This window comes from Coenobita brevimanus, chromosome 24 (genome assembly GCF_032717465.1).
Source record: "Coenobita brevimanus isolate Jiangsu-jjx chromosome 24, ASM3271746v2, whole genome shotgun sequence".
NCBI classification, from domain to species: Eukaryota; Metazoa; Arthropoda; class Malacostraca; order Decapoda; family Coenobitidae; genus Coenobita; species Coenobita brevimanus.
Window position 1 is genome coordinate 17,471,501 of NC_136977.1, and position 24,734 is coordinate 17,496,234.

The 24,734-nt window shown below is 41.9% G+C and overlaps 1 protein-coding gene across 1 annotated transcript in view; it reads left to right on the forward strand.

Annotated features, from left to right (window-relative positions):
* Nucleotides 1–24,734, forward strand: part of RhoGAP1A (Rho GTPase activating protein at 1A) — a 514,749-nt gene that overhangs the window by 440,028 nt on the left and 49,987 nt on the right. Inside the window, exons 11-15 of the mRNA XM_080267422.1 lie at nucleotides 5,785–5,904; nucleotides 6,762–6,884; nucleotides 7,546–7,743; nucleotides 12,393–12,581; nucleotides 21,965–22,158. Of these exons, the coding sequence (XP_080123548.1) occupies nucleotides 5,785–5,904; nucleotides 6,762–6,884; nucleotides 7,546–7,743; nucleotides 12,393–12,581; nucleotides 21,965–22,158 (824 nt within the window). The remainder of the gene's footprint in view (nucleotides 1–5,784; nucleotides 5,905–6,761; nucleotides 6,885–7,545; nucleotides 7,744–12,392; nucleotides 12,582–21,964; nucleotides 22,159–24,734) is intronic.

Genomic DNA, 24,734 nt, shown 5'->3' on the forward strand with positions numbered 1-24,734 from the left:
GAGGGGAGGGAAGGGAAGGGGAAGGAGGGGCCTGGAGTAATGGGGAGGGGAGAGGAGGGGAGGATAATTTTTACTATTTATCATATTTTTATTAGGGGGTTCATTACCATTTTCCCTAGCCAGATTTGACAGCTCGGCGGAGAGGGGAGGGGGGAGGGGAAGTTAGGCGAGGGGAGGGGAGGAAAGAGGAGGGGAGGGAAGGGAACGGTAGGGAGGGGATTGGAGGTATGGGGAGGGGAGAATAATTTTTTCTGTTTATCATATTAATTGGGGTTTGTCACCATTTTATATTTTTCTAAGCACATTACAATGGTTTATAACATCAATACACATAAAAAAAATTGACTTTGGTGATTTTTGTACATATTATTGTGAAGAAAACAGGTGCGAGCAGCGTATTTTCTTTCTCGCCGGGGCCGTGATGGGTAACTATTATCAACTTTGACGGGCCATAGCTCAGTAACTACTAGGTCTAGAAGGGTGGGGTTTGCGTTTTCAGGTGTGTAAATTGAAGCTTTATAAATTGGACATAAAACCTTTAACCTTTGAGAAAGTCGAAAAATAGGCCTGTTTTTGCGTCCTGGGGGGCTTTCAAGGCTGGAGAATTGCGTACCCTAGGGGTTAAGGACGCACTGCACTATACACATACCGTAGTTAAGAGTTCCACTAAGTTGCCTGTTTAAATTTATGCTGAAAAATTTCACTGAGAAATATGCTTTTTAAAATCATGAAAGGCTTTGTCCACCTCTTGCATCATAATAGGTACAGTTCCTGCTAATAAGACAAGTCTACCAATGATATACTGCCAAAAATCATCATCATTGTACAGTATATCATCAGAATTGGCCAGTTGCATGTCTCAGTTCCTCTCCTTTCCAAAAATTTTATTGTACAACTCTTTTTCTCTACTTTTAACACTGTACCAATATATGATTTTTTGACATAATCCACATCACAGTATTTTCTCTCTTTAGGGCATGCAAGCAACCTGAAAATGAGAAATATCTACTTGTTGACACCCAAAACCATCATAAATACAGCAAGCTATTAAATATAGTAGTATATAATGCAAGGAAAGTAGATTTATCCATGCGAAAATCACAAATGAAATTGTTGTCCCAACTCACCGTGGGTAAAAAAAAAATGGTGGGTGAGTCGGGACAATTGTCAATTAATCCCTTCAGCGCTGCTTTGCTGTAAAAATCCATTTTCTGGATAAATCACGAAAAACTATAACAGTTGAAGATTTCACCCACCAAAAAGTAGACCTTTAGCTTTAAAACTGACTGTGGGAGAGAAAAATTGGCAAAATATGTGTATTTTCAAAAATGAAGTTCTACAGAGGTCAAAATGCTACCCTTTCATATTTGAACATTTTTCATGCATTATTCGTGGTTCTATAGAAAACTAGTATTAACAACATTTGTAAAGTTGGGGCAGGGCTATTGAATGGGCACCATAGAATAGAAATGTCTTGGCATTTGGCATTGCAGTGCCCACTGTTCCAACTCACCCCGTGTCCTGCACTGTCCCTACTCACCACACTCAACGCTGATGTACTGTATATGAAAATCCGTCATCTGTTAAATATTTAGTTCAGTGATGGATCCCCATGAAGTTAGTTCATGTGATGATTAGTTTACTTCAGTGATGGTTGCCCCACAGGGCACAGGTAGCTAAAGCCTGAAATATATCACAAGGAATATCGTAAACAATCATTGGCTTCCAGTTTCTGCGTGCACCTACACTTATGCAGAGCACATGGCAATACATTATCATTTGTTATTATTACTGGCAGCAATAATAGCCTTTACAATGTAATGCATTTGCTAAACATAAACTGACCTTTTAGAACTTGAACTCATGAAGTCTAATATACTTGATTGCTGTGGCTGCTTCCGTTTCATAAGAAAGTGATCCAGGGAAACCCACGGAATACATCTTTTCACTTCTTGTCATAGTACTGCATGCAAGTACCGTAATTAGCAAGTTGTATGGACTGGTCACTGGTGCAACACGATCTGATGAGGGTTGAATGATGACTGATGGTGCGGGCGGGTGATGAGTGAGTGACACTCAGCTGATGGCCAGTAAACGTTACCATTATAGTTTATTTTTCTTGCCATTTCTGCCACATGTAGGCCTACATGCCCACAGGTACTCCTTACAAGTTAATTACATAAACCTATTAGTAGCAGAGTTTCCCAGTTTTGAAGATAATGTGTCATAAGGTATATACTGTAATAAAATAGAAAATTTCGCAGAGCGGCACACGTTTCTTGCTTCCTTTCCTGCCTCCTCTCCTCACCCATCCGGGCGCCAACGGCTCCCTTTGTGTAAATTCGAATCTCTGTCTCGCATCTAAAGTAAGTCTTAAAAAGTATATGTGTATACAAGACTTTTTACTCAGAATTGCATATTTTTTGAGTTCTCCAAATATGTAATATACCGAGTATTACACCCTGGTTTAAACAGGTATTCGACATTTAAGATTTGCAGTCTGTTCTCAGACACACTTAGAAATTTCGGGGGGGACCCAGGCCCCTGTGGCCCCCCCAGCTGCGCCACTGGGGCCATATCATCCATGGGCATCAATTACAGAAGTAACTCTATATTTAGCAAAGAGTTTGCCCATGGTTCTTCCTTTGGCAGCGTTGCTTTTTCCTGTTGATTGGTAGGGAGTCTTTAGAGGCAAATAAAGTTGCCCTGCTTTACACGAGTAAACTAGTTTGACAGTGCCGATGAAAAGGTTAAAAAGACAGATTGTCTTGTATTACTGAATTAAATGTAGTAATCTGGTGTAACCCAGTATCAGATGCTGAAATACAGCAGTATTAGTGAAAGGTTTAATTTTTTGAATGACAAACTCTAGAAGAAAAAATAAGTAAATAAAGCTTTTGGGGGGGATATGTATCTTTGTCCCATACATATGAAGTGGAGGAATTCACAGAAATTGATTCATTATTTTAGAAATTATTTATTTTTGCAAAACCTTAGGAGAAGTTTTGTGTGTCACTTTCCACACAGTTGAATGACAGACTTTAGAAGAAATAATAAGTAAGTAAATATTTTTTTTTTTTTTTTTTTTTTTTTAGCCAAATATGTATTTTTGTCCCATAGAGAAGGGAAAGAAGTTGTATGCGGCTTTCATGGATTTGGAGAAAGCATATGACAGGGTGGATAGACAAGGATTGTGGAAAGTGTTAAGAATATATGGAGTAGATGGGAAGTTGTTGAATGCTGTGAAGAGTATGTACGATGGTGCGAAGGCTGCAGTGCGTGTGGATGGTGAACTAAGTGAATTTTTCTCTTTGAAAGTTGGTTTGAAACAAGGATGTGTCATGTCTCCATGGTTGTTCAATCTGTACATGGATGGGGTAATAAAAGAGGTACAAGGTAGGGTAGTGGATGTTGGAGTGGCCCTGGTGAGAGAGGATAGTGTTTGGAAACTCCCTGTACTGTTGTTTGCTGATGATACTGTGTTGTTGAGTGAAGACGAAGGGGAGCTGCAAGGCTTGGTGGATGAGTTTGAGAGAGTGTGTAAGAAATGGAACCTAAAGGTGAATGTAGGGAAGAGTAAAGTGATGGTCTTTGAGAGAGGTGAAGTTAGTGAATGTACAGCAAGGTTAGATGGTGAGGAATTGGAAAATGTGAGTACGTTTAAGTATTTGGGTAGTGTGATGAGTAAGGATGGAGGTTTGGAGTGTGAAGTGCTTGAAAGGGTACAGCAGGGAAGAAAGGTTGCTGGTTCCTTGAAAGCAGTGATAAGAAACAGGGAAGTGAGCATGGAAGTGAAAAAGTTACTACATGACAGTATTGTGATACCAACTCTAACGTACGGAAGTGAAGCTTGGACATTGTTGGAAGGACACAAGTCAAGAGTGAGAGCAGTGGAAATGAGTTATTTAAGAGGAGCCTGTGGAGTCACGTGGAGAGACAGGCTGACGAATGAGGATATAAAGGAGCGTTGTGGTGTGGATGTGGATGTGATAGGAAGCGTTATGAGGAACACACTGAGATGGTTTGGCCATGTGGAGAGGATGGAGGGCGAAAGACTGACGAAGAGAGTGTATGTGAGTGAGGTGGAGGGGGGAAGAGGGAGGGGGAGGCCGAGGATGAGATGGAGGGATGGGGTGGAGAGGTATATGAGAGAGGGGGGTGTGAGTTGGGAGCAGGGCAGTGAAATGGCGGGGGACAGGGCGACTTGGAGGTGATTTGTTTGTGGCCACCCCAAACGGGATTGAGGCATCTGGCAATAGATAGATAGATAGATATATGAAGTGGAGGCATTCATGGAAAGTGATACATTATTTTATCCATCCATCCATCATCCAATCCTACCTTGCCCCATCAGGAGCATAGGAGCCCGGGGCTAGACATGATGGTCCTGACATTTAAGATGAGAGTGACCAGCCTCACTCACCCTGAGTTTCATTACGTGAGCAGTAACCCCAACCATTCCTTGGATATAAACCTTCACTGGCTCAGTCTGATTGGAGCGCTGCAGTTACCCACTAAACAACCAGGCACCATAATTTGGTTATATGGTTACCACCCAGCATAGTAAATGGTTTCCCAGTGTACGGGAAACCGTTTGGCTTGACAGCCAGTGTAGAGTCACCCATAGGCAGAAGAAGGGGAAAGAATAGAAAGAAAGACAAAAGAGGACGTGTAAAGTCACCCACAGGCAGAAGAATAAGGAAAGAATGAAGTAAAGAAAGACAGAAGAGGACGGAAGGAAAGAAGGGAGGGGAGAAAAGGGCAGACACCCAAAAGCAGCACTACATCGAGTGAGTGGATGGTGATCGCCCCCACCAACCACAACATTATTTTAGAAATTATTTATTTTTGCAAAACCTTGGTGGAAGTTTTGTGTGTCACATTCCACACAGTTGAGATTTCACTCACCCTCTACCTCAGCTGGTGATTGCTTTGAGATGTTTCCCCAGCCCCACAGACCTTGGTGGTTGTTGCAAGTTACTGATATGCCCACTTCATTGAGTATCATAATTATCCATTAGTAAGGGTACCAAACAAGCTTTTGCTAATCATTCCCCCTCCTCTCTCCCCCAGTTAGGAAGTCACGAATGCACCCAAGTTTGGCACCTGTTGAGTCACACAGCCTTCTTGAGAACCCAGTCAGGGAACCTAAACATAGTAGAACTTCATAATACTGTAGTTTTGATACACTGCAGGGAATAGTGTGGAGGAAGCTGAGCTCAGTGGCCAGTCTCAGCTTCAACATTGCTGCTTCATGCATATCTGTCTCTAAATTTTGTTTGCAGCATTATATGAGAACAGCAAAGTCCTAACATCCGTCTCTTCAGTTCACTTGTTGTTATATTAGTCCTGTCACTACCCACACACTGTTTGTGGGCGTTAAGGACAGTTAAGGTGATCTCACAAAGTGTAAGGGAAAATTGGAGTTTTGGCCACATAAAACTTCTTGTAAATTGTATACTAAGTTCAGTACATTATTGTATATGTGGTTGTACAGCAAATTTTCTTTATAGTACTGTATAAGTTTTGGCTTCATACTTAGCCTAGTTACTTTTGCATTATCAATTTTATTGATAATACTTTTGACTGCAGATTATCTCCCACTCCCTTAATATTTTGACAGTATAATTTACTTAGACATTTTCAGCACCAGCATTGGAGTGCTGGAGGATTCAGCTTTGCTCCTTTTTTAAGTTTAAACAGAACTGTATGAAATAATAATAGGTAGTTATAGTTAGGTTTTGATGTATTTATGAGAACTGACAGTGGCTTTCTCTGTTGCAGGACTTGCTCAAGTACACGCCTGTCTACCACCCTGATCATGAAATCCTGCGTGAGGCCCTAAGACTAACCCAGAACTTCCTTACACACCTCTCCATGCTGCATACTGAGGCCATGTTCCCAGTTAGTACATCATCTTATCATACTTTCAACATTTTCCAGTCTCTCTGCACCATGTACTGTGTATTTTTGTGCCTCTTGGTCTTTCTGGTATCTCTGGTACAGGGAAGGTATGCCTTCACATAGTGGCACTGATATGACCAAATGGTGCAACTGCTTGATTATTCAGACATCCCTGAGTCCTCTTCCAGTTCCCCAAAAGGAGGATGGATGACTGCAGGAGAAGGGGAACTTTAACTTGCAGACCACCTGGTTCATGTTTCAGATGAACCTGGGGCTACAGCTGCTACTGTTGGCACACCTATTTATGAGATATCCAGTTACTCTAATTCTAATAGTGAATACTGTATTTTAAAGAACATCACCAGAGTAAAGTAGTTTAATATGATAAGGATTTTCCGATATGGAATTGTCTTGATGAGGAAAAGATTGAACATCATGCTTCCCACCGCTTGGTCTGTCATTCAGTCATTCAAATGTACACATAACAGCCTCATATTCAACTGAAGAGGTAAGGTAATGGTACCTCTTTTATTATATCATTAAGTACAGATAAGAGTGCAATAATGACATTTGTAGGTTACATCCATTAGTATGGAAAGCAGCCTAGAGTAAGGATGGTCAAAAGAAGAGGGGCATTAGAGGCATTATTAGTCAAACTTATAATTTTTTTTTCTTAATTTTTTCTTTGTTCTGTGGAGTAGGGTCATGAACCTGCTCCACAGAACAAAGACAAAATTATTTTTGTGCTAGCTACTTGAAATTCGATAAAGGCCAAAAGCTTAACATGAATGTAATTTACTATAAATACCATATATGATGATAGTGGAGAGTGCACAGTAATTAATAAACCTTTGCAGTCACAGGAACGTCCACAGCGACACCTGGTTCGCAACTCTTTCATCGTAGAACTGGTTGAGGGACACCGTAAACTGCGACATCTCTTCCTCTTCAATGATGTTATCGTCTGTGCCAAGTACAAAGTGAGTCTTGGGTGGCACTCATGCATCTTGATGATACTGGAAAATTCATGTTTCAGGTTAATGCTTTGTTAACATAGAAAATGATGGCAACCAGTATTTTTACTTGCTTTTAAACTGATTTGTATTGAGCACATTTCATGTTGAAACACACACACTCACTCACTCTCTCTCTCTCTCTCTCTCTCTTTAACAGTATGTGTGTGTGTGTGTGTGTGTGTGTGTGTGTGTGTGTGTGTGTGTGGTCGAGGTGGGAATGTTGGAGATAGGGTGGTGGGGGTTAGATGTTGTGGAGCGAGAGAGATGTACTCTCTCTCTCTTTAACAGTCTGTGTGTGTGTGTGTGTGTGTGTGTGTGTGTGTGTGTGGTCGAGGTGGGAATGTTGGAGATAGGGTGGTGGGGGTTAGATGTTGTGGAGAGAGAGAGATGTACTCTCTCTCTCTCTCTCTCTCTCTCTCTCATTCTTTCTCTCTCTCCCTCTCTCTCTCTCTCTCTCATTAAATATGGAGCATTCTGCAGGTTTTGAAGTATAAGCGAAATGGAATGGTTTGATGGATTTGGATTTGTGCAACTTTCTGCATTATATAAATGATTTCTTCAGTCATTTAAAGTTAACACCAGTAATCATTATTGTCCATAAGTAATTCAGTATTATCCTTACCAGCCCACCGGTCGCTCAGAAAAGTTCACGTTTGAGGTAAAATGGTACATCAGTCTGCATGACATCGCAGTGCTGTGTGACAGTGGCCCAGAGACCTTGAAGGAGTCCAATCCTCCCAATTTGGTTTCACTGAAGTCTCAAGCATCCACTGTCAGAGATCAGCTCAGTCGATATGAAAAGGCTTCTGCTGATAACAAAGGGGTTTGTAGAAATCTATATTCATTTCATATCTGTCTGTAAGGGAAAAGGGATTCAGTACTGACATGTAGGTAATACATTTACTTGCATATCATTTAAGACCATAGTAGTGGAGGGCTAATTACATTCCTTTTTTTGTATTACAGTTGAGATACTTGTATAACTACATCTCCACCCACCACTTGTCTTGCTAATGGCTTTGTATCTTCTATGATACAAAAACAGAGGTGAATTTTACCTTGGGCCCCCTTCTTCTCCCAGTCTTTACAAAGAAGTGTTAGATCTTTGTTCCACATTCCATATTCCCACCCTATGTAATATGTTATTATATACTGTATATATTTTGACCTACAATTCAGTACTCTGAAGTCATCATTAGCACCTGCACCTGCAATAGTGTGTAACTATAATGTACAACACAGTATATGTATCTCTACTGTCTTTCTGTTAAATGGATGCCTGTACACTATCTGAATGACCACATTTAATGTGTGCCATTTTAGAGCTCTTGTATAATAACGAAGAGGCCAGTGCTATAAAGGCAGTGATACCAAGCAGAGGCCTTTGTAGGCTATGGAGGCTGCAAAAGGATTGCGTGAAAGTGCAGCAATGCTCCCATTAACGTACAGTTGTGAGGCTTTAATATGTCTTAATTGAGAAAGGTTAGGAAAAAGAGCAGTGAAAATGGGACTGTGAAGTAATACTGGTGTGTATATTTTGCATAGAATCAACAAGATTAGAATCATAGTGGTTTTTAAAAGATGTGGAGTATGAACATAAGCTTATATTAACTAAAGAGTGAGTACTGTTCACTACTCTGATGGTACAGTTTTGCAATATAAAGAGAATAGATACAGACAGGATGTTATGAAAGTGTATTTAAGTGAGTTTGAAGGTGGGAGGAGGCATGGTATACCAAGAAGGTGGAACATGTTAAATGACTGAGAGTAAGTATGGTTTGGAAGTTGATACAGCTAGAGAATTGGTGGGACCAAAACAGTGGAATGAAATATGGAAGAAACACTTAACAGGGTTTGACTCCCCTTTTTTAAACCTGGCAGTAAAAAAAGTTGCCCTGCTTGTGGATATATGTGAAGCACATCTCCAAAGAAAAATGCAGTATAAATATATGTTTAGGCTTGTGAAGCATACTATTGAGAATTTTTCTACTTTTATGTTATCTCCTTCTTTTTGTCTGAATCCAGCATCACCCAGTCTTCATGCAGGAATTGGGATTAGGGTAATAAATAATGGCCATTATTTAATGACTTACTGAGTAGTGCAATACTGAACCTTACTGTGCTGTACAGATATGTGTAGACCCATAATTGTTTAAACTTTTTTTTGTTTCATTCTTCATTGAACGACGGAAAGAAACAGCTACTCTACCACAATAGTCTCTGCATGACTGGACATATTTTAGTGCAGGTTATTTTATTCTAAAATGTTGTTATACAGCCTGCTGGAAAAGCGTTAAACTGCCAAATATGCAGTATTTACTGTTATATAAAGCGACTTACAATGTCATTAAAACAGGTGTTCATAAAGTAGTGCCTCAGTACCTTCAGGGGGTATTGATATTAATTCTTGGAGGTATGCAGAAAGGCATCGTTTTCATTTTTGTTTTTAAAGGCTCCAACATGCTTGCATGTGTCGGCCTTTGTCACCTAATGGCGGCTCTCCATGCTGGACGATCCATTGCAGCCTCCCTGTTCAGTCCCTTAACCCTGAGGTCACACTTAATGACCTCGTTCCATGCCTTTCTCGGTGTACCCCTCATAACCCCACCCCCAATATTAACACTTCTCACCATCCTCACCCAATTATAATCCCCCATCTTCTCCACATGTCCAAACCATCTCAATCTACCTCTCCTCATCACAACACCAATACACTCCAGTCCCATCCTACCTCTCAACTCTTCCATCGTAAACCCAGCCCCTCCAGGCCTTGGACGCAGGGACGCACTGCACATCCACCAAATCATTGTCATTTCTGTACGTCTGAGCTGGCAAATATCTTCCTCCTTCACTGCCCAGGTCTCACTACCATACAGCATTACACTCCTAACACATGCTGCATACAAAGACCCCTTAGCACATAGGGATAGTCCTCTCAATGTCAGGAGAGGTTGCCTCACTCACAGTAGCAGTATCAATCAAAGGCCAAGGGCCAGACACTGGATCTGCTGGCTCCAAACCTTCCTTGTCCCAGTCAAACTCCTCATTCAACAACCGGTTATAATGCTGTCTCCATGCATCTTTAATATCCTCACTGTTCACCACTACCCTTCCTTCATCATTCTTCACACACTGCTCACCTATAATATCCCGATTATCCCTCTTCACTTGACCTGCCACCCTAAATATCATATTTTTCATTCCCCCATGATTTAGGTTATCAAGTAATAGTCTCTGTGACACAGCCTTTGCCCTGTATACCTCTCTTCTAGCCCTATGCTTGGCAGCCAAATATTCCTCTTTGTTACCTCCCTTCTTCCATTCCCGGAAAAGCCTTCTTTTCTCCTTAACTGCAGCTTCTACACCCTCATCCCACCACCAAGTTACTTTATGTTTTGGTGGTCCTCTTGTCCAACCGCATGTTACATCAGTAACTCTCAAGAAATTGTTCTTGAGGGCTCTGTACTGTTCATTAACGCCTTTGTCTACAGCTCCCTGTTCAGCCACCACTCTCCTCAACTCACTATAGAAGGCATCCCTTACTACTTGGTTTTTCAGCTTCCATATTTTCCTTCTAGATACATAAGTCCTCTTTTTCATCACGTGTTCTTTAAGCACCATATCACAAATCAATACTTTGTGCTGCTGCACACACTCCTCACTTCCTATAACTTTAACATCCCTCACTAACCTCCTATTGGCCCTCCTAACCAGAAAATAATCTATCTGACTGCTATTTCCCCCAGACTCATACATAATTAACCTACTGTCTCTTTTCCTAAAATATGTGTTGCACACAATCATGTCCGTTGCCTCCCCAAACTCGAGTATCCTTTCCCCTTCTGCATTCCTTATACCATATCCACATCCCCCATGCACTCCTTCATAACTTTGTGCTGCTTCACCTACATGACCATTTAAGTCCCCTCCCAAAATCACTATCTCATCATCCCGCATACCACCCACTACACGTATTAAATCATCCCAAAATCTATCTATCTCTGCTTCATCCAGTCCTGCCTGTGGTGCATATGCCAATATAATCACAGCTACCTTTCTACCCAACAGAATTTTCACTACCAATATCCTATCGCTTACTCTCAAAACATTCATAACGTATTCCACCCATTTCTCCGCAACCATCACACCAACACCTCCATATCCGTCTGTCCCCCCCTGCCAAAACAACTTATTGCAACAGTCCTTCCCAACAATCTTTCTGGCTGATCCACCCCTGTACCGGACTTCCTGCAAACACGCCACATCCACCCACCTCCCACTGAATGCCTCAACGACTTCCCCCGCTCTTCCCCTCAAACTTCCCACATTCCATGAACCCACCCTCATCCCCATGGGTGATTTGCTGTGCTCAGGCTTGCTTTGAAACTTATTTTGTTTTGTCATCTTCAGTATTAATAAAGGGGGACAGACATAGCACAGGTCCCACTCACTGCACAGTCCCAGGTCCAGGCAATGGATCTGGGACCCCTAGCCCACCTGCTTACCAGTGGCTGTGGTAGTGGCCTCGGGGCACCCTGCCAGGACAGCTGCAGAGACACCCTCCAAGCGCGCCTTGGCACTGCAACTATCCCGCCATTATACACCCACTGATAGTGCAGCCTCCTGGGGCGCTACTCCCAGGTTCGGGCCCCTCTCTATTGGGCGAAAGCGGCAGCCTGGGAACCGCAATGCCCTGTACCCTCTAGCACAGGCCCAAGCCCCATCTCGCCCTGGACCCACTATCTATGCCGGCGGAACCCCCGCCACGCCTCCCCCCAGAAGTCCGCCACTAGGTAGCTGGGGCAAAGTTTTCTGGCCGCATGCCCTTGCTGGCACCAACCCCTGTAACATAGTGGGATATGTTGTGTGAAATGTAAAGTGCATGTGGTGTAGTGCATAGACAGTTAGAGGCAATGTTTGGGAGAGTATGCTGGTCTACTCTCCATGTTACTGTCACACTGAAAAGGTCAGCAAAAGGGGATGATTAGATAGCTAGTGAAACAGGAGCTCCAGCTCTCCCTGTCACCAGCATTCCCATTCCCCTCGGGAGTACTACCCTGTTCGGCCCGTGCTACGGCCTCCTCCTGAAGGAATAAAAAAATGAGCAATTCACGTAGCCTTTGTTAACTCTTCATAACCTTTCTCTTTTCTCTTTTTGCAGGAAATTGAAAGTTACAAAGGTAATAACATTAGAGACGGGGTATGAGGTTGACATGTAGTTGAACCTGGGCCAAAACAGTTCAAGAACCACTGCAGTAAGAGATGTTCAAGAACCACTGCATTTAGAGATGTGGCTAAACCTAAATAAGTTGTCATAGTTCAGTAGTAATTGATGAGCCACTGGATTTGGCTGTAGGCAGTAGTTAACTAATGTAAATAAATTTGGAATGGTATTAACGAGGCCTCAGTGGCACTGATGTAATTTAATATCATTTGTATTCTGATATCTATTCTTGTATTTTATCTTGCCAGGCTGGCCGTGTGAATGTAGCTCGTAATGAGAAGCAGCGAAAAAAACTGGCTGAATTGGAAGCTCAGCTCGTACTAGCATCTCCAAATCTCCCATTCCGAATATCTAAAAGGGCTGGCTCAGTTCACACCTTCCTCATTTCATCAGAGTATGAGAGAGACCAGTGGGGTGAAGCCATCCAGGTGCTACAGGTCAGCAAGGAAGAATAATTTGTATAAAATTAATTTGATATTACGTGTCATGCCAGCTCTCTTTGATTATCACATGTATAGTGTTTCATATTGTTTCGATGATGCTTATGTGATTATATGGAAAAAGTGAAGTTGAATAGTTTATGTGTCCGGTTATGTTATTAATGTAATTTATTTAAGTACAGGGCACTGACAAGGAGCCTACATATGGTGGCACTGTGTACCCTGGGTGGAGCAGAGCATTTGTGGCATCCACCCAGGAAGCAAAGTTCCTCATATTTCTCTGCACTCTACCATGGGGAAGGACTTTGCTCCGACCCTGGCAAGATGCTGTCTACCACAAAGGGGCATCAGTTCCCTACATAGTGTATGTGCTGTACTGTACCTGTAGGATGGCCCCACAGAAGGATTTGTTTATCCGTGGTCAACAGGTCTGCTTGTCCAGACAGACTGGGCTTAAGCAACAGCAATATCTTAGGAACAGGTCTGCTTGACCAGGAAGACTGGGGTCAAGCAACAACAACATCTTGAGTATAGCAACACTTTTTTATAGAAGAAATTGCTTTTTCAGGTTTTAGGCTCATCTTCGTACTGCAAGTTTGGCTGGGTCCTCCTAAAACCTCATTTACTGGAGCGAGGAACAGTTCTCTTTGACTCTCTTGTTCCATTCTTGCCTGAAGTGATGCATACAGAGTCTTCTCACTCACTCTTAACTTCTTGCTTTGTGAGGGTTATTTTTTGTTATACCCCTGAGTGATGCACTGCATGGAGTTTCTTTCCTTTCTTTATTTTTCTAGTTAGTTTGAGACTGTTAACTGTTTTTATAATTGTGTGTTGAAAGTATCCCAAATTAAGTGAAGCTAACTGTTTGATTTGGATTCAAAATCCTTCCCACCTGTTATAGTAAGTCCTCTTAATTCCAGCCCAGTTAAAATTATCAAAGTTTGTGAACACTGAAGGAATAGATTACTGTTTATGCATCAACATTCCATTTGAGCTGGGTGTTAATTTTTGTTTTGATTGCAGCAATGTTATAGCAAGAACAGATTTAAATAAGTAGTAGGATGAGTGTATAACATGCACAGCATCAAATCTGTATTATTTCTGAAACTATTAAAGCTACAGCAGATCCACACACATATTGTGGGAAAGCTTATGAAAAATAGTACGTGTTAACTTAAGTAACTTATTTCAGAATTCACCATCATAGTGCCAGAAAGTACCAAATAGCACCAAAACTGTGTTTTTCTGGAACTGTTAAAGCTACAGAGGATATGTGCACATCGATGGAAAGCTCATGAAAAAGTGATAGGTGCTGCATATGTAATTTTTCTCAGATATCCTCAAAAGTGCTAGATTGAGTGCCAAGCAGCACCAGAACTGTATTATAGCAGACCCTCAATTTGCCCTTGTAATATATCCAGGAATTTTATAGTGCGACTGAAATGTGCTCACTGGTATGGTGAAATCCCAAATTTCCCCCAAATTCCCCCATTTGGTCCTGTTCAAAAGTTTTACTCCTTCCTGATCATACCATTCACTGTGGTGCATATACAACCTCAAGGAACATCACTAGGCATAAAAATGTTTTAAATACTGTAGAGTGTCCAAAGTGACATAAGTAGTGATCACCTACCTTGACAGGCATTGGAGCAGTCTTTGGGTGTCAAGGAAGAGGGTATCTTTAGGTGATGATTTATCTTTGCAGAAGTAGGTGAAAAACTAATTTGATAGCATAAGGTAACAAAAAAATAAAACTGTAGTTAAAAGAAAAAAGTACTGTACATAATGGGTAGTGGCAGTGAGGTGAGAGCAACAAGAGGCAGGTGGCAGGCAGTGCGTTGTGTGTGTGTGTGTGTGTGTGTGTGTGTGTGTGTGTGTGTGTGTGTGTGTGTGTGTGTGTGTGTGTGTGTGTGTGCGTGCATGCATCTGTGCTTGCATAAATGTGCATGTGGGAGAGAAGCTGTTCGAGTGGAAACACCATTTCTTGTCCCATAATTTTAGCAGTGTTGATTTATGACCATTTGTTTTAACAAAAAACTTAGTAAAAAGAAGAAAGAATGTCAGGACTCTAAAATATCTTAATATAATACATAATAGCTAGTATCATACATATGTAGTCTAGAGGTTAAGTCAAAGTCAAATCTAGGGGCCAGAGGAAGTGATGTTCACATTGCCTCTCAGCAAGTATAGTATGTCACACACAGCACAGTATGCCATATACAGCGCTTTGTGACACCTGATGTTACTACACACACACACACACACACACACACACACACACACACACACACACACACACACACACACACACACACACACACACACACACACACACACACACACACACACACACACACACACACACACACACACACACACACACACACACACACACACACACACACACACACACACACACACACACACACACACACACACACACACACACACACACACACACACACACACACACACACACACACACACACACACACACACACACACACACACACACACACACACACACACACACACACACACACACACACACACACACACACACACACACACACACACACACACACACACACACACACACACACACACACACACACACACACACACACACACACACACACACACACACACACACACACACACACACACACACACACACACACACACACACACACACACACACACACACACACACACACACACACACACACACACACACACACACACACACACACACACACACACACACACACACACACACACACACACACACACACACACACACACACACACACACACACACACACACACACACACACACACACACACACACACACACACACACACACACACACACACACACACACACACACACACACACACACACACACACACACACACACACACACACACACAGGCTTCTAGAACATTCAACAACAGTCTAACCCACGTGTTGGAAGTTCTTATATACGTAAAGAAAGAGGAGGAGAAGACAGAAGGAATTAGGAGACTGGAGAGGAGAGAGCAAGAAGAGGAATCTAGAGAGAGAGAGAGACGGTGGGCTGCGAGAGAGTTAGCAAGCATAAAACCGCTCTCACCTCAATACTCTCTTATGAGACATATTTAGTATAAAATTTTGGATATTCCCTCTGAAGAAATAAACTACAATCAGGGAAGCAGCTAGAAATATAATTCAGGGGAGGGGCCACAATTTCTAACCATGAGAAACATAAAAACACAATGCAGTTCACCATGTGGGTTGATGTATGGCAAAATCATGGCATTATTGCTCAAAAAAACACAAAAAGAGTCTTACATTTTATCCAATTAATCAATTTGAAGTTCGTTTAATTTTCTTTTCATTTTTAAACCCTAAAAGACAGGTGTTCACATACGCTGTCTGAGGGTACTAGGGCCAAAAAGACAGGTGTCTGCATATGAGGTCATGCCCCCCCAACCCCCCCAAACCCACCCCATCTCCCTACTACCACACCCACATACCACCCCCCACCCTCACCCCCCACCTCGACCCCCTGCCCTCCCTCCCACCACCGTCTGCCACCCCACCCCCAAACCCTCACTGCCCCCAACTTTCCCCACTGACCTCCCAATACCCTCCACAGCCCCCTACCACCCCTAATGCCCACCCTCCCACCACCCCTACCCTCCCCACCCTCACCATCATCCCCCATAATCCCCCAACCATTTCCCCACCACCCTCCACTTCCCCCACCATGCACCACCATCCCCCCCACCACCCACCACCCCCTATCTCCCACCCTCTCTCACCCTCCCCCTATCCCCACCACCCCAACCCCCTACCCTCCTCCACCCCTACCCCCCTACCCTCCTCCACCCCTACCCTCCTCCACCCCTACCCCCAAAACAACCTCACCCCTCCAACCCCCACTGCCACCCCCACCCTTTTCCCCCACCCTCCTCCTGACTTCCTATTTACCACCCCCACCCATCATCCCCCCACTCCAACCCTACCCCCCACCCCCACCCCCCACCTTCCCCAAGCACCCAGTCCCCCTCCCCATCCCCACACCACCCCACAACCCCCATACCCCTCCTCACCTCCACCCCACAAATCCCCCACCACCGCACCCGCTGATTATGCCCGTCCTGAGCGTGTGTCAAAACATTACGATGCCCGTCTTTTAGGAGATAAAGGCTCCAACATGCTTGATTCGTTGGCTTTGGTCACCTGATGGCGGCTCTCCATGCTATTCAGTCTCTGGCAGCTTCCCTATTCAGTCCCTTATCCCTGAGGCCATACTCAGTGACCTTGTTCCTGGTCCTTTTTGATCAAACTCTTGCAACCCTACTCCTACCATTAGCACTAATCAATTTCTGCACCCCATTATCATCCCCTATCCTCTCCACATGCCCAAACTGTCTCAATCTACCCCTCTTCATCACAACACCAATGCACTCCAATCCCATCCTACCTCACAACTCTTCCATCATAAACCTAGCCCCGCACACGTCACACTTAAGGACGCACTGCACTATACATACTCCATAGTTAAGAGTTCCACTAAGTTGCCTGTAGCTGTTTATGCTGAAAAATTTCACTGAGAAATATGCTTTTTATAATCATGAAAGGCTTTGTCCACCTCTTGCATCGTACAAGGTACAATTTCTGCTAATAAGACAGGTCCACCATGATATACTGCTGAAAATCATCAGTATACAGTATATCATCACAAACTGGCCAGTTGCATTTCTCAGTTCCTCACCTTTCCAAAAATTTTATTGTACAACTCTTTTTCCCTGCTTTTAACACTATACCAATATATGCTTTTTAAAAAATTTTATTGTACAACTCTTTTTCCCTACTTTTAACACTATACCAATATATGCTTTTTTGCCATAATCCACATCACAGTATTTCTCTCTTTAGGGCATGCAAGCACCCTGAAAATGAGAAATATCTACATGTTGACACCCAAAACCACCATAAGTACAGCAAGCTATAAAATATAGTAGGATATAATGCATGAAAAGTCGGTTTTTCCTTGCAAAAATCACGATGAAATTGTTGTCCCAACTCACACTGGGTTAAAAAAAAAAAAAAAAAAAAAATGGTGGGCAAGTCGGGACAATTGTCTATTAATCCTTCAACACTGCTCTGCTGTAAAAATGCATTTTCTGGATAAATCACAAAAAACTATAACAATTGAAGATTTCACCCACCAAAAAGTAGACCTGTATCTCTAAAACTGATTGTGGGAGAGGAAAATTGCCAAATATGTGTATTTCAAAAATGAAATTCTACAAAGGTCAAGATGCTACCCTTTCATATTTGCACATTTTTCATCCATTATTCGTGGTTCTGTAGAAAACTAGTATTAACAACATTTGTAAAGTTGGGGCAGGGCTATTGAATGGGCATCATAAATTGGAAATGTCTTGGCATTTGGCATTGCAGTGCCCACCATATCAACTCACCCCATGTCCCACACTGTCCCAACTTACCACACTCAATGCCAGTATCTGTGAAAATCCATCATTTGTTAAACACTTCACTTAGTTCAGTGATGATTAGTTTACTTCAGTGATGATTGCCACACAGGGCACAGGTAGCTAAAGCCTGAAATATATCATAAGGAACATCTTAAGCAATCATTGGCATCCAGTTTCTGCGTGCACCTACACTTACGTAGAGCTCATGGCACAACATTATCATTTGTTATTATTACTGGCAGTAATAATAGCCTCTACAATGTAATGCTTTTGCTAAGCATAAACTGACCTTTTAGAACTTGAACTCATGAAGTCCGATATACAGTACTTGATTGCTGCGGCTGATTCTGTTTCATAAGAAAGTGATCCAGGGAGACCCACAGAATACATCTTTTCACTTCTTGTCAAAGTACTGTGTGCATGTAACGTAATTAGCAAGTTGTATGGACTGGTCACTGGTGCAGCATGACCAGATGAGAGTTGACTGGTGAGCGATGACTGATGGCGCAGGCGGGTGATGAGGGACAGAGCGAGTGACACTCAGCTGATGGCCAGTAAACGTTGCCATGATAGTTTATTTTTCTTGCCATTTCTGCCACATGTAGGGCTACATGTCCACAGGTACTCCTAACTAGTTAATGACATAAACCTATTAGTAGCGGAGTTTCCCGTTTTGAAGATTAATGTGTCATAAGGTACATAAAAAAATAGATAATTTCGCAGAGTGGCGCAGGTTTCTTGCTTCCTTTCCTGCCCCCTCTCCTCACCCATCAGGGTGCCAACGGCTCCCCTTGCGTAAATTCAAATATCTGTCTCGCACCTAAATTAAAATAAGTCTTAAAAAGTATGTGTATACAAGACTTTTTACTCAGAATTTCATATTTTTTGAGTTCTCCAAATATATGACATACCGAGTATTACACCCTGGATTAAACAATTATTTGACATTTAAGATTCACAGTCTATTCTCGAACACGCAGATATTTCGGAGGGGGGGGGGGAGCATGAGCACCGTGGCCCCCCCCTCCTGGCTGTGCCACTAACTACAATCAAACACCAGTGCTCATCTTTATCTTCTCCTGTTATCGACTACAAGTGAACTGAGGTTATCTCTCACAGATCTGTTCATTATTACTTACAGCATGGCTTTGACTACTATGTAATCAATTACAAGACTGACATATTAATTTGGCGGCCACGAACGTACGAACCGCGCGTACAAGCATACAAGTCTACAAGCCTACAAGTCTGTAAGTCAACGATCCAACGAGTCTACATTATCAAGACTGATAAGAAGCAGCACTACAATCGATAGCACACTCATATATAATCATGTTTATCAGACTAACCTCACTCCTGTACCTCCTGAGGCCTTCAACATTTCAACAGTTAACCCAGACACACCTGCAGCATTCCTCAGCTGCATCCTGCCTATTGTCTCACTCACAGTAACAGCATCAATCAAAGGCCAAGGGCCAAACACTGGATCTGCTGGCTCCAAACCTTCTCTGTCCCAGTCAGACTCCTCATTCAGCAACTGGCTATAATGCTTTCTCATGCATCTTTTATATCCCTACTGTTCACCACTACCCTTCCTTCATCATTCTTCACACACTGCTTTAATATCACAATTCTCCCTCTTCACCTGATGTGCCACCTTAAATATCATATTCTTCCTTTCCACACGATTTAGGTTATCAGGTAAAAGTCTTTGTGACTCGGACTTCGCCCTGTATTTCTCCCTCTAGCCCTACGCTTGACAGCCAAGTATTCCTCTTTGTTACCACCCTTCTTCCAGTTTGGTAAGAATAAATAACTGGGAGAAACATACCACAGGCCCCACCCACCTGCACAGTCCCAGGCCTAGACATGGGATCTGGGACCCATAGCCCACCAGACATGACCAGTGGCTGTGGCAGTGGCCTCGGGTCACCCTGCCAGGACAACCACAGGACACCCTCCAAGTGCGCCTTGGCACTGTAAATGCCCCACCATTATACAGTACACCAACTGATAGGGCATCCTCCTCAGGCTCTACTCCCAGGTTTGGGCCGCTCTCTATTGGACGCAAACGGTTGCCTGGGAACCACAGTGTCCTGTACCCTCTAGCACAGGTTGAACCCTATCCCATCGTGGCACCAAAATCTATGTTGGCAGAGCCTCCGTCATGCCTTCCCACAATAGGTTTACTACTAGGTAGTGTGGGTAAAGTTTTCTGGTTGCATTCCCATGTTGGCATCAACCCCTGTACATAGTAGGATACGTTGTGTGATACATAAAGTGCATGTAGAATAATGCATGAGATAGAGGAAAGCAACATACTGCTGAAAAGAACCAAATAGCACAAAGTTGATTCACACTGAGTCAGATATGTTACCTGCCATGCTTTGACATGAGAGTCTGTATTGGCAATTTCAGAGTGTGCATTAATACCAGGCAAGTGGTATAACTCACTTCTTTTAGCTAATTCAGCAATAATAGCAGGCTTGCATACTCAAACATGTTCCACACATTCATGTGTGGATGTGTATACTGTATTTTCATTGCAAAGCCATGTTTTGCAGTATCCAGTCCATTTACTGTACTTGTACTTTAGAAATGAAATGCATAGAGCTTTCATATAATACACTTACAGTGAAATTTCTAGTTGTTGTCAGCCATACATTAAGAGACAAGATGGATGAACTATGGGTCACAAAAGTATCGGTGCACAGCGGGTCCGATGCCTACTGAAAACATTTGAACAACTGCTAATGTTTACAAGCATCTCACTGTGTGTGAATGATGTCTGTTTATATAAACATAACATTTGATATATGTTTGCAAGAGAATATTGCTAGTTGGCAATATATGACACCTGCGACATCAGGGCTACCAACATGTGGTAGGTCAGACACTAATATTTCAGTGATCTTTCTGTGGTCTCAGATGTTTCATGCATATTGTACACCAACACTTTTGTGACCCATAGTACAGTACCCTTAATTGGACGTGAGGGAAAGTAAATATCTACAATGTTGGAGTTATGAGGACATGCAGAAGTAGTTAAAGTCATATGTATACAACAGTGACAGTCAAAGACAGCTTTGGTTATACAGTATTTCACCTCATAGATCATAACATAGAGTAATATACAACACAGTAAGAAAACATAGTATGTTTGCACATTGACATATTTTACTGTGTGCCAGTGATTGCAACACCTTAAGTTTCCTTTATTCTAACCCTGATAAATTGGTATCCCAGTGCAATACAGAACCTGTACTGGACACAGCAATAATACTGTGTACTGTATGATCAACTAATGTTAAGATCATAAACTCAATATTATTATTATCTTTTTCACAGCAGTATTATTATGCTCTGACAGTGTATAGGTATGGTATTATCTACCAGATGTTTACTTCACATAGGGTACATGAATTCCTACAGTTATTTACAGAACTGACCCAAAACATGTTGAGAATATATTGCAGTACTAAAGTTAGAATAGCAGAATACTGTACCTAATGTTAGAATGCCAGAACAAAGTATCTGTACGGTACTGTATTTGCCTTTGAAAGAATGTTACCTGTATTTGCACTAAATGATAAGAAACAGGTGAACTTTATTGTTCTTAGTCCCTTAAATCTGATGGTGTATTTTGAATTTTATTTGTACCACCTCTAGATGACTTGATATAACTTTAAGGATATCCCTTGTGCTGAAAGTATGATTGAAAGCTATATAAAATTTATATAGCTCGGAACATCTCCATTGAGATGAATGAAATGATGTAGAGACAGCAAGAATGAAAATTAATATCAGTATATATTATCTAAGCAAGGGCTTTAAAGTACTTTTAACTCACAGTAACATGCACATTTAGTATTAAGTTTTGATCCTTCCAGGCAAATACTCCTGGTGTGGGTGGCAGTTCTCTGACCTTGCAGGAGCTTCAGGGTTGGATCACTGCATGCCGTTCCTTTCTTAAGACCAACATGGGATCTTTCTTGCTCAAGTCAGGCCGAGATGACTCCTTGCTGCTCGGTGACCTACATATTGTGGTATCTAGTCTTCATGGTCTCACCAGTCCTGCTAGTAAGTATAGTATATTGGTTTCTTTTGATATAATTGTTGTTCTGTTCTGTGGATGTATGCAGTAGATTATATGACACTTTCTCACTGGTATGTGAAGAGAAAGTATATGACACCATAGAATTTGGCTGACAGTAGAGGGTTATTGCTGTTGAGTAATCTTGGCCTGTCTGGTCAAGCAGACTCATCAACCACAGGTAAACAGCTTCCCCGCAGGGCCATCCTGTGCAGTGAACCAATGTTCCCTTGTGGCAGACAGCTCCTTGCCACTGGTAGGTGCAGGGAAGAATGTGGAGGTGTGGTTCCCAGATGGAAGCCACATTAGCATCTCATCACACAATTAACCCTATCATGTTTCTGGGCCGGGCAGATTATGTCTGTGCTAGAGTCAGCTGCTCTCGCACTGACCCACATCTTTGCACCGTGATATTATTCTTTGATTGCCCTATGTAAATACGTTTGTCATGATTGATTGTTACTTTTGGTGTCATTTTAAAGCTTAATAGTTGTGCTTTATTGTAGTATGTTCAAAAAAGGAAAACAAAGAAAATGAAAATTCAAAATGATGAGTTGAAGTTAGGAAAAAAACAAAAATTTTATACCTTGTCATAGAAATATATTGAACAAATAATACATACATATCAATCAAGCAATCGATCAGTCAGTCATTTCCTGTGGCACTCCACGGGATGCATAGGGCCTCGATGAACTCTCTCCACCAATATTTGTCTCTTGAAATCCCCTTTAGGTCCCACCAACACTCCTCTCCTGCTTCTCTTTTCATTGTCCTCAACCAGGTTTCCTTCAGCCTACCTCTACCTCTTCTTCCTCTAGCAGTCCACTCTGGCACATCCTGTATTAAACTGCCTTCTTTTCTGTATACATACATATACTGTGTATATATATATATATATATATATATATATATATATATATATATATGTATATATATAGTATATATATATAAATATATATACAGTATATTTATATATATACAGGTATATATAGTATATATATATGAATATATATACAGTATATATATATATATATATATATATATATATATATATATATATATATATACACGGTATATATATATATATATATATATACACGGTATATATATATATATATATATATATATATATATATATATATATATATATATTTTTTAATAGAACAGAGGAAGGAAAAACAAATGAATAAAAAAAAAAAAAAAAAAAATCCATGCACCAGGTTACTGGTGTCCTCTGTTCATAAAATATCTGTAACAGTTAGACTTGAACAGCAGTAGGTTGAAGTTTGGAGGGAAACAACTCTGGGGAAGCGAGTTCCAGACAGATGCAGTTCGGGGAATGAAAGAATTCTGATAGGCAGAAGTTCTGCAGTATGGCCAAGTGACATTCCAGTCATGAGCACTGCCAGCTGCCCGTGTAGCACGAGGGAAGGCATGGAGAGGTGGCACCATGGATGCAACTTCGTCTGAGCATTTGCTATAGAAATATCTGTAAAATAACGCAAGGGAGGCAACATTCCTTCTTACTTGTAGGGGAGGTAGTTTATTAGTAATAGCAGGGTTTTTAATAATTCTAACAGCTTTGTTCTGAATCTTGTCTACTTGTTTTAATGCAACCTCTCCACATCCACTCCACAAGGGTGAGCAGTATTCAAGCTGAGAGCACACATGACTCTTATAAATTATATATATATATATATATATATATATAGTCTGGTTTAAACCATGCAGTGCTGCTCTCGGGTGTCTGCCCTTTCCTCTCCATCCTTCTTTCCTTCCATTCTCTTCTGTCTTTCTTTCCTTGTCCTTCTGCCTGCGGGTGACTTTACACTCCCTCTTCTGTCTTTCCTTCATTCTTTCCTCTTCCTTCAGCCTGTGGGTGACTCTACGCTGAGTGACAAGCCAAATGGTTTCCTGTACACCAGGAAAGCATTTACTATGCTGGGTGGTAACCAGATAACCAGATTTTGGCACCTGGTGGTTTTAGTGGGTAATTATTGTGCTCCAATCGGATTGAGCCGGTGAAGGTTTATATCCAAGGGATGGTTGGGGTTGATTGCTCATGTAATACCACTCAGGGTTGAGTGAGGCTGGTCACTCTCATCTTAAATGTCGGGACCAACTGCCTAGCCCCAGGCTCCTACGCTCCTCATGGGGCAATGTAGGATTGGATGATGGATGGATGGATGGATTAAACCATGCAAAACTACAATAAATTTCCATTACGGTGATATATAGATTTTGGTTATTTCTGTATTTTATTGTGTGGGAAAGTGAAACGAAAAGAAAAGCACAATTTTTTTATGATTCTCTGCTGCATATTCGCTTTCTGATCTTTTTCTTTGATCAGTCAGTGTTTGTTTTGTTTTGTTTTTGAAGGCTCCATGTTTGCATGCGTCGGCCTTGGTGACCTAATGGCAGCTCTCCATGCTGCTTGATCTGTGGCAGCATCCCTGTTCAGTCCCGTATCCCTGAGTTCACACTCAATTACCTCTTCCCAGGTCTTTTTCAGTCTGCCTCTCGCAGCTCTACCCCTAGCATTAATACTTCTCACATTCTGCACCCAA